At 40.1% G+C, this 13,771-nt stretch overlaps 1 protein-coding gene across 1 annotated transcript in view; it reads right to left on the bottom strand.

The window, feature by feature from the left end:
* Window positions 1-13,771, bottom strand: part of GALK2 (galactokinase 2) — a 69,403-nt gene that overhangs the window by 34,595 nt on the left and 21,037 nt on the right. Inside the window, exon 5 of the mRNA XM_024200492.2 lies at window positions 11,609-11,755. Coding sequence (XP_024056260.1) covers window positions 11,609-11,755 — 147 coding nt within the window. The remainder of the gene's footprint in view (window positions 1-11,608; window positions 11,756-13,771) is intronic.

The following is a 13,771-nucleotide window of genomic DNA, read 5'->3' as shown; positions in this document are numbered from 1 at the left end:
AAGGACCAGGAAAACTGCTTTAAAATCCCAGAAGCAAAAATGGCTTCATGTACCATAGGAATGTGAACTTTCCCTGCCTAATTCTTTTGGAATCCACACATTCTCAAAACCCTCTGATTTCTCCAGTACTGGCCAAAAAAGGGAAGAATTCTAGCCACACTACCCCACTCCGATGTGGTGAGTGTGGTAATGTGGCTAGAATGTGAAATAATATTGCTAACACAACACATGAGTCCTAAGAGGGACACAGAACCCCATTTGCAGGCTACCTGGTGTAGAAAATTAGCAAAGTGGGCCATTTAACTGAGCAGTAAAAATGACCAAACAACTTCAAAAAATAGCTTTCTGGATCTGAGCCTTCCAAAAAAAACAGGAGAAAAATGTTCCTGAGCCCTGTGAGTAGCTAAGTACTTATCGGTGAGTAAAGACCTGGGTCAGAATTCATTTTCCCTAGATGACCCTAGAGGTAATTTCACTGTATCTTCTATCACTTTTATTTCACATGACCTCAAATGACCTACATCAGCTATATGATAATTTGCATAGGTTCATGATAATTCACCCACAAGCACAGCTCAAAACAATCAAGTGACCTATTACACTCCAGAATGCACTGGGCAGAATACACAGCACGATGCAATGCTGTGCTATATCTTGGCTGTTTAATTATCAAATGGCTATTACGCTAATCATTTAGGGTCAAATCCTGCAGTCCTTACTCAGGTGACAGCTGGGGAGTCAGAAGCCCTGGCTGGACCGTGGAAGGGGAATATAGGTGCAACTGCCCTGAACTGTAATATTGTGAGCAGTGGATCTGCCACCACTCAGCTCCATTGGCCAAAACTTCCATGCATGTACTATAGCCCTCTAGTACTACAGTTGTAGTAGTGACTGCAGTAATGCCCCATATCATGAGACACATATTTGGAGGATTGGCGCTTAAGTTTGTTTTCATTTTGTCCGTGGTTATCCCTTTCGTCTTTAGGTACCTTCATGTCATCTGATCCTGACCCCAGAGCAGGCCTCCTCGGATTCCTTTCTTCCTCTTATTCCTCCCCACATCTCCTCGCCTACCTGCCACCACCATGAATTGCTGGCACCTCTCCTCCTCCTGCCCCCAGAGACTGAGCATGTCATTCTCAGGAAACGACTAAACTCCACCACCAATCTGGGAAGCAGGTGCCTCAAATATCGTAGCTTTCCAACTCCTGCCTCAAAGACAAACGCAATCAGGACATTAGTATCTCTTGGCCAGTTCACATGGCAGATTGGCAGTGCTTGACTTGGGGGATGTTTAGCATCAAGGAGTTATACAAGATACTATGTTTAGCATTTTTTTTTGTTTATGCAATAAAAAGCAAATATAACTACATTTAGTCAGAATGTGCCTAATTAAAACAGAGCAAAACAACATTATCAAGAACAGAATCACAGCACACAAAATTCATTCTGTTACCTAATGTTGCACAGGAGAATTCCTTTCATTTAGAAACATGCAAGAAGTAGTAAACTTTTTAAGCAAGCTGCTGTTTCTCAAGCACTTTAAAACAAAAAGTCTGTTTTTTCAGATACCAGAAGTTGGCAAATTGGGGGAAAAGCGAAAGTGGGGCACACACATCTACCCACCTCTTAGAATATTCTGTTTCTTCCCCCCTCCTCATTCTAAATTCTGATCAGTATTTATCCATCACCAGGAGGCAATGCTTACTCATTTGTAGGGTGGATAACTTGTTCACATGTGCAGACCAGGACTAGCCTTTGATCTGAAGGAGAGTTTCAAAAAATACCTCTGTTTTTTGTTTGAAACAGTTTAAAGTTCTTCCTGATAAGGAGTAAGTCAAATCTTGGGTTACAAAGAAAGAAATTTCTACCACTTAAAAACTGTTTCATCTTTAAGCCACAGTATTTCCTATCCAATATAGACAGCACGAAGAAGTCTACCCTAAGAAATCATATCAATGGAGACACAGTTTAGTCTAACAAAGTTGCGGTGGGAGGAAGGTGAGATAGTTGAAGTATTTGCTGCTGTTTTTAGGTGGAAAGATTTTTTGAAATTACTCACAACAAGGGCTGGTCAATTTTCCACCTAAACTGTTTTTATGGAAAATGGGGTTTTGACTAAATGAATTTTTTTCACTAAAAGTGTCTGCTTTCCACAGAAAGTCTCAAATTTTTGTTGAAAAACTGAGCACCCAAAAAGTTTTTGGTTTTCAGCTAAAAATCTTTGGTTTTCATTTTTGTTCAGTGAAAAGTTGAAATTTTCCACAGAGGTGGGAGGGGGGAGCACTTGTCTCACAAGCTCCAATCATAGAATCATAGATTAGGGTTGGAAGAGACCATCCTCAGGAGGTCATCTAGTCCAACCCCCTGCTCAGAGCAGGACCAACTAAATCATCCCAGCCAGGGCTTTGTCAAGACAGGCTTTAAAAACCTCTAAGGATGGAGATTCCACCATCTCCCTAGGTAACCCAGTGCGGCCCCACCCTCCTAGTGAAATAGTTCTTCCTAATATCCAATTTAGACCTCCCCCACTGCAATTTGACACAATTGCTCCTTTTTCTATCATCTTCCACCACTGAGAACAGCCGAGCTCAGGCTTCTTTAGAACTCCCCCTTCAGTTGAAGGCTGTTACCAAATCCCCCCTCACTCTTCGCTTCTGCAGACTAAATAAACCCAGTTCCCTCAGCCTCTCCTCGTAAGTCATGTGCCCCAGCCCCCTAATCATTTTCGTTGCCCTCCGCTGGACTCTCCAATTTGTCCACATCCTTTCTGTAGTGGGGGGCCCCAAAACCGAACGCAATACTTCCGATGTGACCTCACCAGTGCCGAACAGATGGTAATAATCACTTCCCTCAATCTGCTGGCAATGCTCCTACTAATGCAGCCCAACATGACAGTTAAGGTCATCTTCCTAGCCTGTCACTCTGACTACATCACCCCTACTCTTTCACTGCATCAAACACAGACACAACCCAACTCTGTAAGTTTTGTTTCCTCTTTGTTTTTCATACACTCTCCTTTTTAAGATATGACATTTTGTTACACCGTTTCCCACTAGAGCCTATTTCTTTGGGAGTTTACTAATCACTAATTTAGTTTCTTTAATCTCCGTTCGGTCCGTGTGGTGATAATGACAATAGACAATGAATTATAATGGAAACAGAAGGTGATTCACTTTATATGACTTTTCCCCACAAATATACAGACAACTGCTAAGGAAGTGTGTGAGTGAGAAGTCCAGATAAGGAAGACTGAAGTGTAATAGTCCACCTGCTCAAACAGAGCTTAAGGGCCAACTACTCTGATTTTCATCCTGTGTATGGGTTGGGACAGGGTGTAAATTGGGACAGAAAGTGGCCCTTTGCATCGAAACATTTTGCATCAAAACTGTCAGTTTCAATATATTATATACCAGTGACCAATCCCTTTCAATTTCACATAAACCTTTAAAGAATTAAACTCATGTAAGATTAAACCCCTTAAAAGAGTAGGATAATTAGTGAGTGGGGAGACAGGAAAATATTTGTTAGTAAAACAAATTTAGTGTTGCTTGGTTTTGTTTTGGAAAAGCACACAGTTCATTACCCCAAAACTTGATATACACAAATCTACAACGACTACAAACAAAATGAATTGACTTTATCTATACAATGATGGTATAAATTTACATTCACTTGAGTTATTTTATGTAAGACATCTTGGGCAAGGTTAGTACATCAGGTTTTGCAAATAAAAGAATGCAGGAAAAGTGACACTGTAACATTTATGCTCTATAACAAAAATTCAGTTTCCTTTCTGCTTGAAAGGTAATTACTTGTGAGGGAAACCCCTATTATCAACAGCCGTGTAACAGTGTGCTACAACCTTTAAACATTTTCACTGTCAGTGCTCTAAGAGCTCTTTTCATCATATAACTTCTGGGAAATGAAGGTATCTATGTGTATGCATGATCAAAAAATCATAGAATCAGGAGATGCAAAAATCCTATTAGTCCACCTAGTCTATCCCTCAGCCAATGCAGGAATGTTTCCTAATTTACATTTACCAATGTGTTGTCCAGTTTCATTTTATATGTCACAAGCAGTGCGGCTTTCAGCACTTGCTTGCACGATAAAGTGTGGAAGATTTAGCGCCTGAGGAAAAACCCATTGCAGATTTTTCATTTCTTCAATGGGGTTTGGATCAGGTCTTCAGCTCATAGTACTGAAAACTATAAAGCTACAGATATAGATGACTATTTCATATGTATAGCAGCATATAAAAGCAGCATGACATGATCATTATTCTACAGCACTAAAGACATAGTTTAAGCCAACATAAATGTTCATAGTCTTTCAATCTCAGACATTGAGTATATGATCCGATAGCATCTGGGGAGAAAAGGCCTGATGTTAAAATATATTTTGTGTATAAAATAACCTAATACTTCGAGACTAATGAAGGTTACCATCGGCTTACAGTCTGCATGCTAAATTCCTATTACCTGAATTTCACATATGTTTTGCAAGGTAATGATACTTATTTTCATCAGAAGCAAGAAAATATTTGTCAGATATTATCTGGATGTCGTCATAACCACAGTAATTTTAACTTGACGTCGTCTGTCCTTTAACATACTTAAATGGTGGATTTCCAGTCTGGTTCATGAGAGATTATGGCCTTTGATTACCACACAAGCTGCTCCAAGAGCTCTGCTTCCACTTGATTTGAATAAACACAGTCAAACCTAACAACTTGTTAATAGCTCTGGAATTTTTTTTTTTCTATGGTGGGAAGGAGGCCTGGAATCTTTGATAGTGCTTTATAACAACATCTTAAAATATAAAGTCTACATGTGTATTTATAGATAAGCAACTTTGTTTTCCAGCACCAAGCTCAATCACCTTAATTTGACAGATACTTTTAAAATAGAAAGGAAATGGAAAAACTCCCTGTAGTAATGTTATAAAATAATCTAAATTTAACCGTTGCACATATCATTCTATAACTTCAAGTCACTTTATAGACATTCATCCTCACAAAAACTCTGGTAAGGTAGCTGACTGTTACCCTATTTTACAGGTAGGGAAATTAAGGCCAGAGGGGAGGTAGCTAAAGGCACAATTCTGAGACCCTTCCTCAATGCACAGGGGTTTCAGAATCAGGGTGGGATCTTCAAAAGACATTGGTGTTGGCCTAACTCTTCTCCCATTGAAGGCAATGGAAGTTCTACCATTGACTTCAGTGGGAGCAGAAAAGGCTAATGCTGAATGCTTTTGAAAATTCCACCGCTAAATTCTGAGGGTGAAAATCATCCGGGTGCGAATGGTCAGCACAAAGCCCCCAACATGCTAAAGCCCAGCTTTAGCGGTGGCATTGGGGACCTACGGTTGTATACGTACACTGCAGAAACGTTTTGATTTTGTTTATACTGGTTTGTGTACTAGTTCTGTAGGCAACGTATTTATGTTTATTTTTGTGTGGTCTAAAGCCTCCGAAGTTTTTGCACTCCATTAAATATGATGTGATGACTGTGCAGGAGAAGACGGAGATCCTCGGAGCGCATATTCCCAGAAGCCTTCACCTAGCTGTACTATTTCTCTAGATGTGATTGGCTCTGTAAACTTGGGATATTGTTTGTTTCCTTGTTTCTCTGTCTAATTTGAACTCCTGCTGGGCTGTTTGAGACCAAAGAGTCAAAGCTATTCTATCACTTTATGAATCCTGAGGCCTGCACAGCTGGGAATTTTGCACATGCTCAGCCTGTGTCCTTTTCTCTTTTCAAAAAAAACAAAAACCATTAGACTATTATGTCATGTACAGTACACAGTGTAAACCAACCACAAAACTTAATTTGGTTTCTTTATCCTTCATTTCATATTTCTCTTTCCTCTTTATTAAGGGCACTGGCATGAAACAGAACTTTTGCTTTTTAAGCATTTATCCACTCCTGCTACTTACCACATAAGACTTTCTGTGAAATTACAATTAATCACTGTGAAAATTATCCTAAGGTGTCATACCCCAAAATTCTGATTGGTCTGCATATCTGAAATAAATCCTTAACAAATGCTAGCAGTGCCAGCTCAAAAACCCAGTGTTTTCTCTTCTGAAAGAAATTACGATCCTGTTCCAAAACCCATCAAAGTCAATGGAAAGAGTCCCACGGGTTTCAGCCCTTACTCAAACAGGATGAAATTGACCTTGTTCAGAAGACTACCACAAGGTCTATGAACCACTTAAATCCCAAGTAAACACTAGACTTAAGCTTGTTTAGGCCTTGCGGTGACTTTCTGTACAGGGGTGTGGTTTATCCCACATGTAAGTCCTGCTGAAGTCATATTGATGGATCAGAATGGATTTACACCAGCGGTTGGTACTTTCTCTTCTATGTACAACAGACTATTTTAAGTGTGGTTCTACACTGAAAAGTGACTCTTCAAACAGCATCTTGAAATTCCATTTTTACTGTCTCTCAATGATAGGCATAAACACAGAACACACTCTCCTCCACCCCCTCCAGATGGCATTGTTAGGTAGACACTTTTCAGACTAAAACCACATTTAAAGCCATGTGTCCTCTGAATTTCCTTTTTAATTAAAACACCATTCACTTATCTGAAACACTGGATCCAAGACTAAAATAATGCACTTAAAATAAATACAAACACAACACTTTGTGCTACCAATGCTATTCACTTGAGCTGCAAAAATGATGTTCTATCTAATGTGCAAAGCTAATGTCCCTATTTATCTTTTCCCAATGTAGCGCACTGCAAAAGGGGGGAACGCTGGCCTTCACAAACCAACTCGCCTGTTTCTATCATTATTTCTAATGGCCTAGATTTTCAAAAGTGCCTAGTGATTTAAAGCGCTTCCGTTTTTGGGTGCCTAACTTGAGACAGCAAAAAGGGGCCTGGTTTTCAAAAAGTGCGGAGCACTCACCCAAAAATCACTAGTCACCTTTTTTTTAAATGTAGGCCAACACTTTTATAAAACATTGAATTTAAAATATAAAATATAAAACCATCCATTCTCAATGTTGATATACAAAAATGAAAATATTAAGACCTTAGTTGTATATAAAACTAGATTATCATTTTCATTTAAACTGAAAGAATGATCCCTGATTCAATAGTCTAAGGATGTATTCAATTAGCAGAGTATTGAACCAAAAAGCTCGAAGATATAAACCAATGTAAAAACAACATATCTTTGTGCCAAGATAAACACATTGAGTTAATTCACAAGTCAAAACTGCTACATTATAAATTTTGATTCGAAGATCCCTTTCATTGTTATAGTATACCTCTTGACTAACAACACTCAAAATTTATGCAGTTAGTGATTGATTCAAAGCCCACTGCAATAAATAGAAAAACTCACTGACTTCAATAGGGCTTTGGATCAGTTCCTTAGTCAGCACATGGACCCAAGCTCATATAAGAATTTGGCATCAAGACCTTTTTGTGTAACCTCCCTGCCCCAATAATTGAAACAAAAACACAACATAAAAAACCTAAAGCTAAGTCCTAAGGTCCAGATCCTCAAAAGTCTATGGCCCCCATCCTGCAATAGGGTTGCCAACTTTCTAATCGTACAAAACGGAACACCCCTGCCCCACCCCTTCTCCAAGGCCCCGCCCCCACTCGCTCCATCCCCCCTCCCTCTGTCGCTCGCTCTCCCCCACTCTCATTCACTTTCACCAGGCTGGGGCAGGGGGTTGGGGTGTGGGAGGGGGGTGAGGGCTCTGTCTGGGGGTGCGGGTTCTGGGGTGGGGCCAGGGATGTGGGGTTTGGGAGGCGGGGGGGGGTATGGGCCCTGGGCTGGGGGTGCAGGGTCCGGGTGGAGACAGAAATTAAAGGTTCAGGGTGCAGGAGAGAGCTCCGAGCTGAGGCAGGGGGTTGGGGTGGTGGTGGGGGGGTGAGGGTTCCAGCTCGGGGTGTGGGCTCTGGGGTGGGGCTGGGGATTGGGGTGGGGGGGGTGCTGTGCAGGAGGGGGCTCCAGGCTGAGGCAGGGGGTTGGGGTGTGTAGATCACATCGCAGGATCAGGCCCAAACTCATCTATTTTGATTTCCAATTCGTATAAAATCAGCCACGGAGCAACTAATTTCACATTATTAGACAGCATACTTGCCTAAAATAACAAAGTTTCGCTTTCATAAAATGTATGTATGTTCAACAATATACCAGGAAGTACACACACTCCACAGTACAAATGCAAACTCCCTGCAAACTGCTGTTCTGTTTCTATATCCCATTTCTTATACTTCTCTTGCCTCATTCTTTACAAAGTACACTTGCATGAGATAGGATCTTTGCTTAAATATCTACATAGTGCACTGACCAAATTTTTGAAAGTGGTTTCATAAATTTGCACCCAGCTATTGCAGCATGAAAATAATTGCACATCCAACGTGTGAACAAGTGCAGGTTTCATTTATTCAGTTTTATAACTCCAATCCTGAAGCCTTTTGAAACTCAAGGCTAGTTTTATTGGTAATTTATTTGAGCCTAATCCAGTGCAAGTCAGTGGGAATCATTCTATTAACGTCATGGCATTGGATTAGGCCCCCAATTAGTAAATATAAATGTATTGCATTAGGCCTGCTCCCACTGAACTCAATGGGAGCTTTGCCAAAGCTGAGTAGATTTGGGCCTCTTATCTACGGCTTCATCAAACCACTGTAATTGCTCTTTCTAAGAATGTATCTAAATGTCGTTCAACCTCAGCCACTCAATGTTTCTCTTGTATGTTTAATACGCTATATGTTTTTGCCTTAGTTTACATAGGAGGTAAATATGTACTTAGCCATCCTGCTCTAAGCAATGGAAAAAATGTAGAGGTGGCCTAACAAACCTCAGCACAGCAAGACTTCTCATTTGCAGCACAACACCAGGGTCAATTCACTCAAATAAATCTAATTATTCAAATGTACTAGCTAATCTACTGTGCTCACAAATTTTACCAGAAAACATGACACTAGGACAATTTAAAACTTCATTCTGCTTCCATTGTTGACAAGACTTTTTCATGCTGAAAAGCTCTGTTTATGAGGCTCTGTTTTCCTAATATTAACATAAAGACCATTTTAAAATCAAATGATACTACTGAACATTAGCATTCTTCGTGTTATGCTAGTGTAGGGTTGGACTGGAATCTTGCTATAGAAGAGATGAACTCTTTTTAAACATTTCATTTTAAATTTTCTATATTACAAATTGAATATTAGTGTACTGCAACTGGTTAACATTGCACATCTGGTTGAATTGACTTGGACTGGTATTTTGCCTAAACTATTTTGTGGATGATTTTTTTTTTTTAAATAATTCTAGGCAAACTAAAACAATGCCCTTTTTCAGACTTTTATACACAATAATTAGTGACAACAATTTTTTTTTTTAGCTGACTTATAGCCGCTACAAAAAAATCTATTTTTAAAAGCCAGCACTGAAACCCAGGTAAGACTGCACTACACTTTCATTTTGTACTCTTGTTCTTTTCTTTATCTTACAGACGCAAAGCCTCATGTTAAGGGAGAATATCATAGGATCACTTTAATTTCCAGTTACTTTTACTTTCAGTCCACTATTTAAAACTCTCATTACCAGGAAAGAGAAAACTATAACTCAAAGTATCTTCATAAAAATAGGTTTCTGCATCAAGAAAACAGATAACTGTTCCATTCAGCAAAAGGTCAAAATTCCAGAATTTTGGCCACAGAACTCCTACCATTCAGCCAAATCTTATTCTGAAGCCAAAAGTTTCTGTGCACTGCTTCTGCAAAGCATGTGTTTAAGGCTTAGCAACACCCATCAACAGGGACAAAAAGTCAACCCTCTCTTATAACCTTATCAGGACAGTCCACATTGATGACAAGACATTGTAACTTATATAAATTACCTTCAGTTGTCATTTCTGTTATATCAAATGCCTTGGGGGAGGGGACGGTATGGCAACTTGCACTGATGTATTTTCTATAAGAGTTATCGATTACTTCAGGATCTTTAATTACGTTAACAATATCTCCTTTGGGGGATTTTTCCTCCAAAAAAATTAAATACATAAATAAATATAGAGACCCCAGAAAGTTCTGGTCTGAGAAGTGTCAAGGTTCTAGAAAGCACCTATCTCTGTCCAGCTGAGAAATCCCCTGGCATAGGGAAGCTCCCAGCTGATACACAGCTGGTATTGCTGGCCCCTGCAACACCCACCACTTGGTCCAAGTGCAAGATGCACGTTAGGGCTGGCAGGGGAGGGGCCACAGCATATTTTATATATTTTATACTGAGCTGGTAAATGGTTCCTTAGGGCTCAAACGCTCAAGTGCTCTACTTTACACTAGGGCTCAGAGTGCCCCAGATCCCTGAACGCCCCTATCTCTCTGCTATGCCAAACGTAAGCTTGGTGCAGCAGAGAATCTGGGCCAACGTGGGTATAAAGCTTTCTGTGCTAGGTGCAAAAACTTGCCTTTGGCACTAGACTTCTTGTTTTCTACCATGCTATAAAAAAGTCTGCAGTGCTTCATCAGTGCTATCACCCAACATCATACTCAACACAACCAAACGTTTTGCACCTGGCTGACCTTCTTCAGAACAGGTCTGGCATGATGCAGATCTATACTCCAAGACCACGTGTGAGTTTATGTGCACATCCAGCCAAAGGTACATACTGTAACTTATTTTTTCTTAACAGAACTGTACAGTATTACGTAGCATACAGCAAGCCTGTTCTTAGTGTTCAAGTTACCAATTTCTACTAACTAATAAATTTCAGGCTTTCTGATCGCTGTCAGTTTTATGGATCATTGCAGATACTCACTTCCTCTGTTATGGAATGTGAATCCACTTATTACAATGACTAGGCAACGGGCACAAGTGTACACAATATCTTTTCTCTTCCTGATGTTTGAATTTATGATTCTAGATTCTACCAGACATTTCCACCTGACTGAACTTTATTGCTCCATGTGGTACCTTCAAACGCCATGACTACTGCAGAAGTGTTTTGACACATGAACAAAAGTCTACTAAACATTTTAGTGGTAACAATTCACTTACACTGGGTTTGTTTTTGAGGAACAATATTTGTTTAAAGATTGAGGCCTAAATTCTGGATGTGGACTGTAAATGGGTTCATTTCAAAACACAGCGGGGAGAGTGGGATGGAAGATTTCTACTCCTATTTTGCCTCGACTATAATCCATTAAGAAGCTGCTCCACAGGCTTTCAACAGATGCTTTGCTACTAGAGCCACAGAAAGTCATTCAGGCAGGGAGTATAAGGGTCAGAGGGTGTGGTCCACATGCTTTAGAACATATATGCTCAATCCTGGCTTGCAGAGATTACATCTGGTCCAGGGATGGCCATGTGTGAGACTTGAGTTGGCCAAAATACAGCCTTACAATAATGCTCTTTCTGCAGCTTTAATGTATGCCTGTTTCCCTGCCAAACTTAAAGCCTGCCAAAATTTGGCCAAAGATGTTTCCTCAATTGTGCAATATTTTAAGTTTATATCCAACAGTTCTTTGTAAAAACAATTGCATTGTGTCTTTAAAGTTTATGGATGTTAACAATATTTAAAGTTGTATTTTACAGTTAATACTCTTGGGTTTTACAGTAAATTACCTTTGAAAGGGTCTTTCCATTAGCTGTAAGCGTCACAAGTCCCGCACAGCATACCAAGGCACTGGAACTAGACAGACCAGAACTTGGTGGGATGGTTCCATCTAACAGACAATTCATTCCAGTTGAGCTATTAAGACCGAAATGTTCCTAACAATGAAAAAATAAACAATCTGAGTATCAAGTACAGACCGCCTTAGACTTTCAATTATCCCATGCTTAGGAAGAGATTTCTGTTGCTGAGTTGTTGAACTATTGATTTGCTGTTTGGTGTCACCATAAAGAGTCAGGGGGGTTCTGAAATTTTCATTTCTGGTCCTTAAAAAACAAGATTAAAATTCAGAAGAGAAGTGCATGAATATAAGATTTTAAGACCATTTCATATTTTGTTTATATCTTGATACCCCTTCTTCACTTAAAAATATTATTTTAAACCTGATATTTTGCATGCTCAGTCTAAGGACAGCAGAGACTTTCTGAGGTGTCTCAGAGAAGTTGTTGCTGAATTATGGGGCTTAGAACGTTTGTTTTTTTTTCTATTCTTGAAACTGCTCCACAGCTCAACTACCACTAATATTTCTGAATTGAAAGAGAAAATAGCCTATTATAGTCTCCACTAAATTAGAAAAGGCACTAAAGCACAGAACTATTGATTTTCATTCTACCTCTAGATACTCTTCTGTTGTGACTCATGCCCTGTGATGTTACAATAGTCCCCAAATTCAGGGTCTCCTAATATAAGATACTTCCAGAGCCAGCATTCTGCATTTGTAATCCAAAATTCATTGGAAATTTGTAGAGATCCTTGTAAAACTGAAGTTTAAGAGATATTTTAGCCATGTGGTAGTTTTACATGCAGCCCAAACTGTGACAGCGAGTAAGAATGCAAACTCCCAGAATCAAACAGACATCAGATATAGAATCGGAGAAATGTAGAGCTGGAAGGGATCTTGGAAAGTCATCAAATCCAGCTCCCTGCGCTGTGGCAGGACCAAGTAAACCTAGACCATCCCTGGCAGATCTTTATCCAACCTGTTTTTAAAAACTTCAAATGATGGGGATTCCATGACCTCCCTTGAAAGTCTGCTCTAGAGATTAACTAGCCTTCCAAATAGAAAGATTTTCCTAATATCTAACCCAAATGTCCCTTGCAGCAGATTAAGCCCATTACTCCTTGTCGTACGTTCAGCAGACACAGAGAACAATTGATCCCTGTCCTCTTTATAATAGCCCATAACATATTTGAAGATAGTTATTAGCCCACTCCCTCCCCCTCCGCCTTCTTTTCTCAAGACTAAACATGCCCAGTGTTTTTAACCTTTCCTTATAGGTCAGCTTTTCTAAACCTTTTATTACTTTTGTTGCTCTCTCATGGACTCCCTCGAATTTGCCCACTTCTTTCCTATAGCGAGGTACCAAGAACTGGACACAGAACTCCAGAGGAGGCCTCTGAGTAGGGCAGGACAGTTACCTCCCGTGGTTTACACCCCAGTTACACTCTGGTTAGTACAGCCGAGAATGATATTAGCCTTTTTCGCAGTTGCATCACATTGTTGACTCATATTCAATTTGTGATCCACTATAGCCCCAGGATCCTTTTCAGCGGTACTACCATCTAGCCAGCTATTCCTCATATTGTAGTTGTACATTTGGTTTTTCTTCCTAAGTGCAATACTTTGCACTCACCACTATTGAATTTCATCTTGTTGAACTCAGACCAATTGCAACCCCTCCCAGCTTGATGTTATCTGCAAATTTTATATTTCCACTCCATTATCCAAGTCAATATTGAAAAGATTGAATAGTGCCGGATCCAGGACTGACCCCTGCAGGACCCCACTAGATATGTCCTCCTCATTTGACAGAGAACCATTAATAACTACTCCTTGAGTACAGTCTTTGAACCAGTTGTGCACCCATCTCATAGCTATTTCTTCTAGACCAAACTTCCCTAGTTTGCTTATGAGAACATAATGCGGGACTGTGTCAAAAGCCTTACTAAAATCAAGATATATCACATCTACTGCTTCCCCCTATCCACTAGGCCAAGGGTGAGCAAACTTTTTGGCCCGAGGGCCCATCGGGGAATAGAAATTGAATGGCGGGCCATGAATGCTCACAAAATTGGGATTGGGGTGCGGGAGGGGGTGAGTGCTCTGGTTGGGG

This window comes from Terrapene carolina, unplaced genomic scaffold (genome assembly GCF_002925995.2).
Source record: "Terrapene carolina triunguis isolate 2854851 unplaced genomic scaffold, T_m_triunguis-2.0 Scaffold67, whole genome shotgun sequence".
Taxonomy (NCBI): domain Eukaryota; kingdom Metazoa; phylum Chordata; order Testudines; family Emydidae; genus Terrapene; species Terrapene triunguis.
Note: the sequence above shows the minus strand (reverse complement) of the source record. Positions and strands in the feature narration are given on the sequence as shown.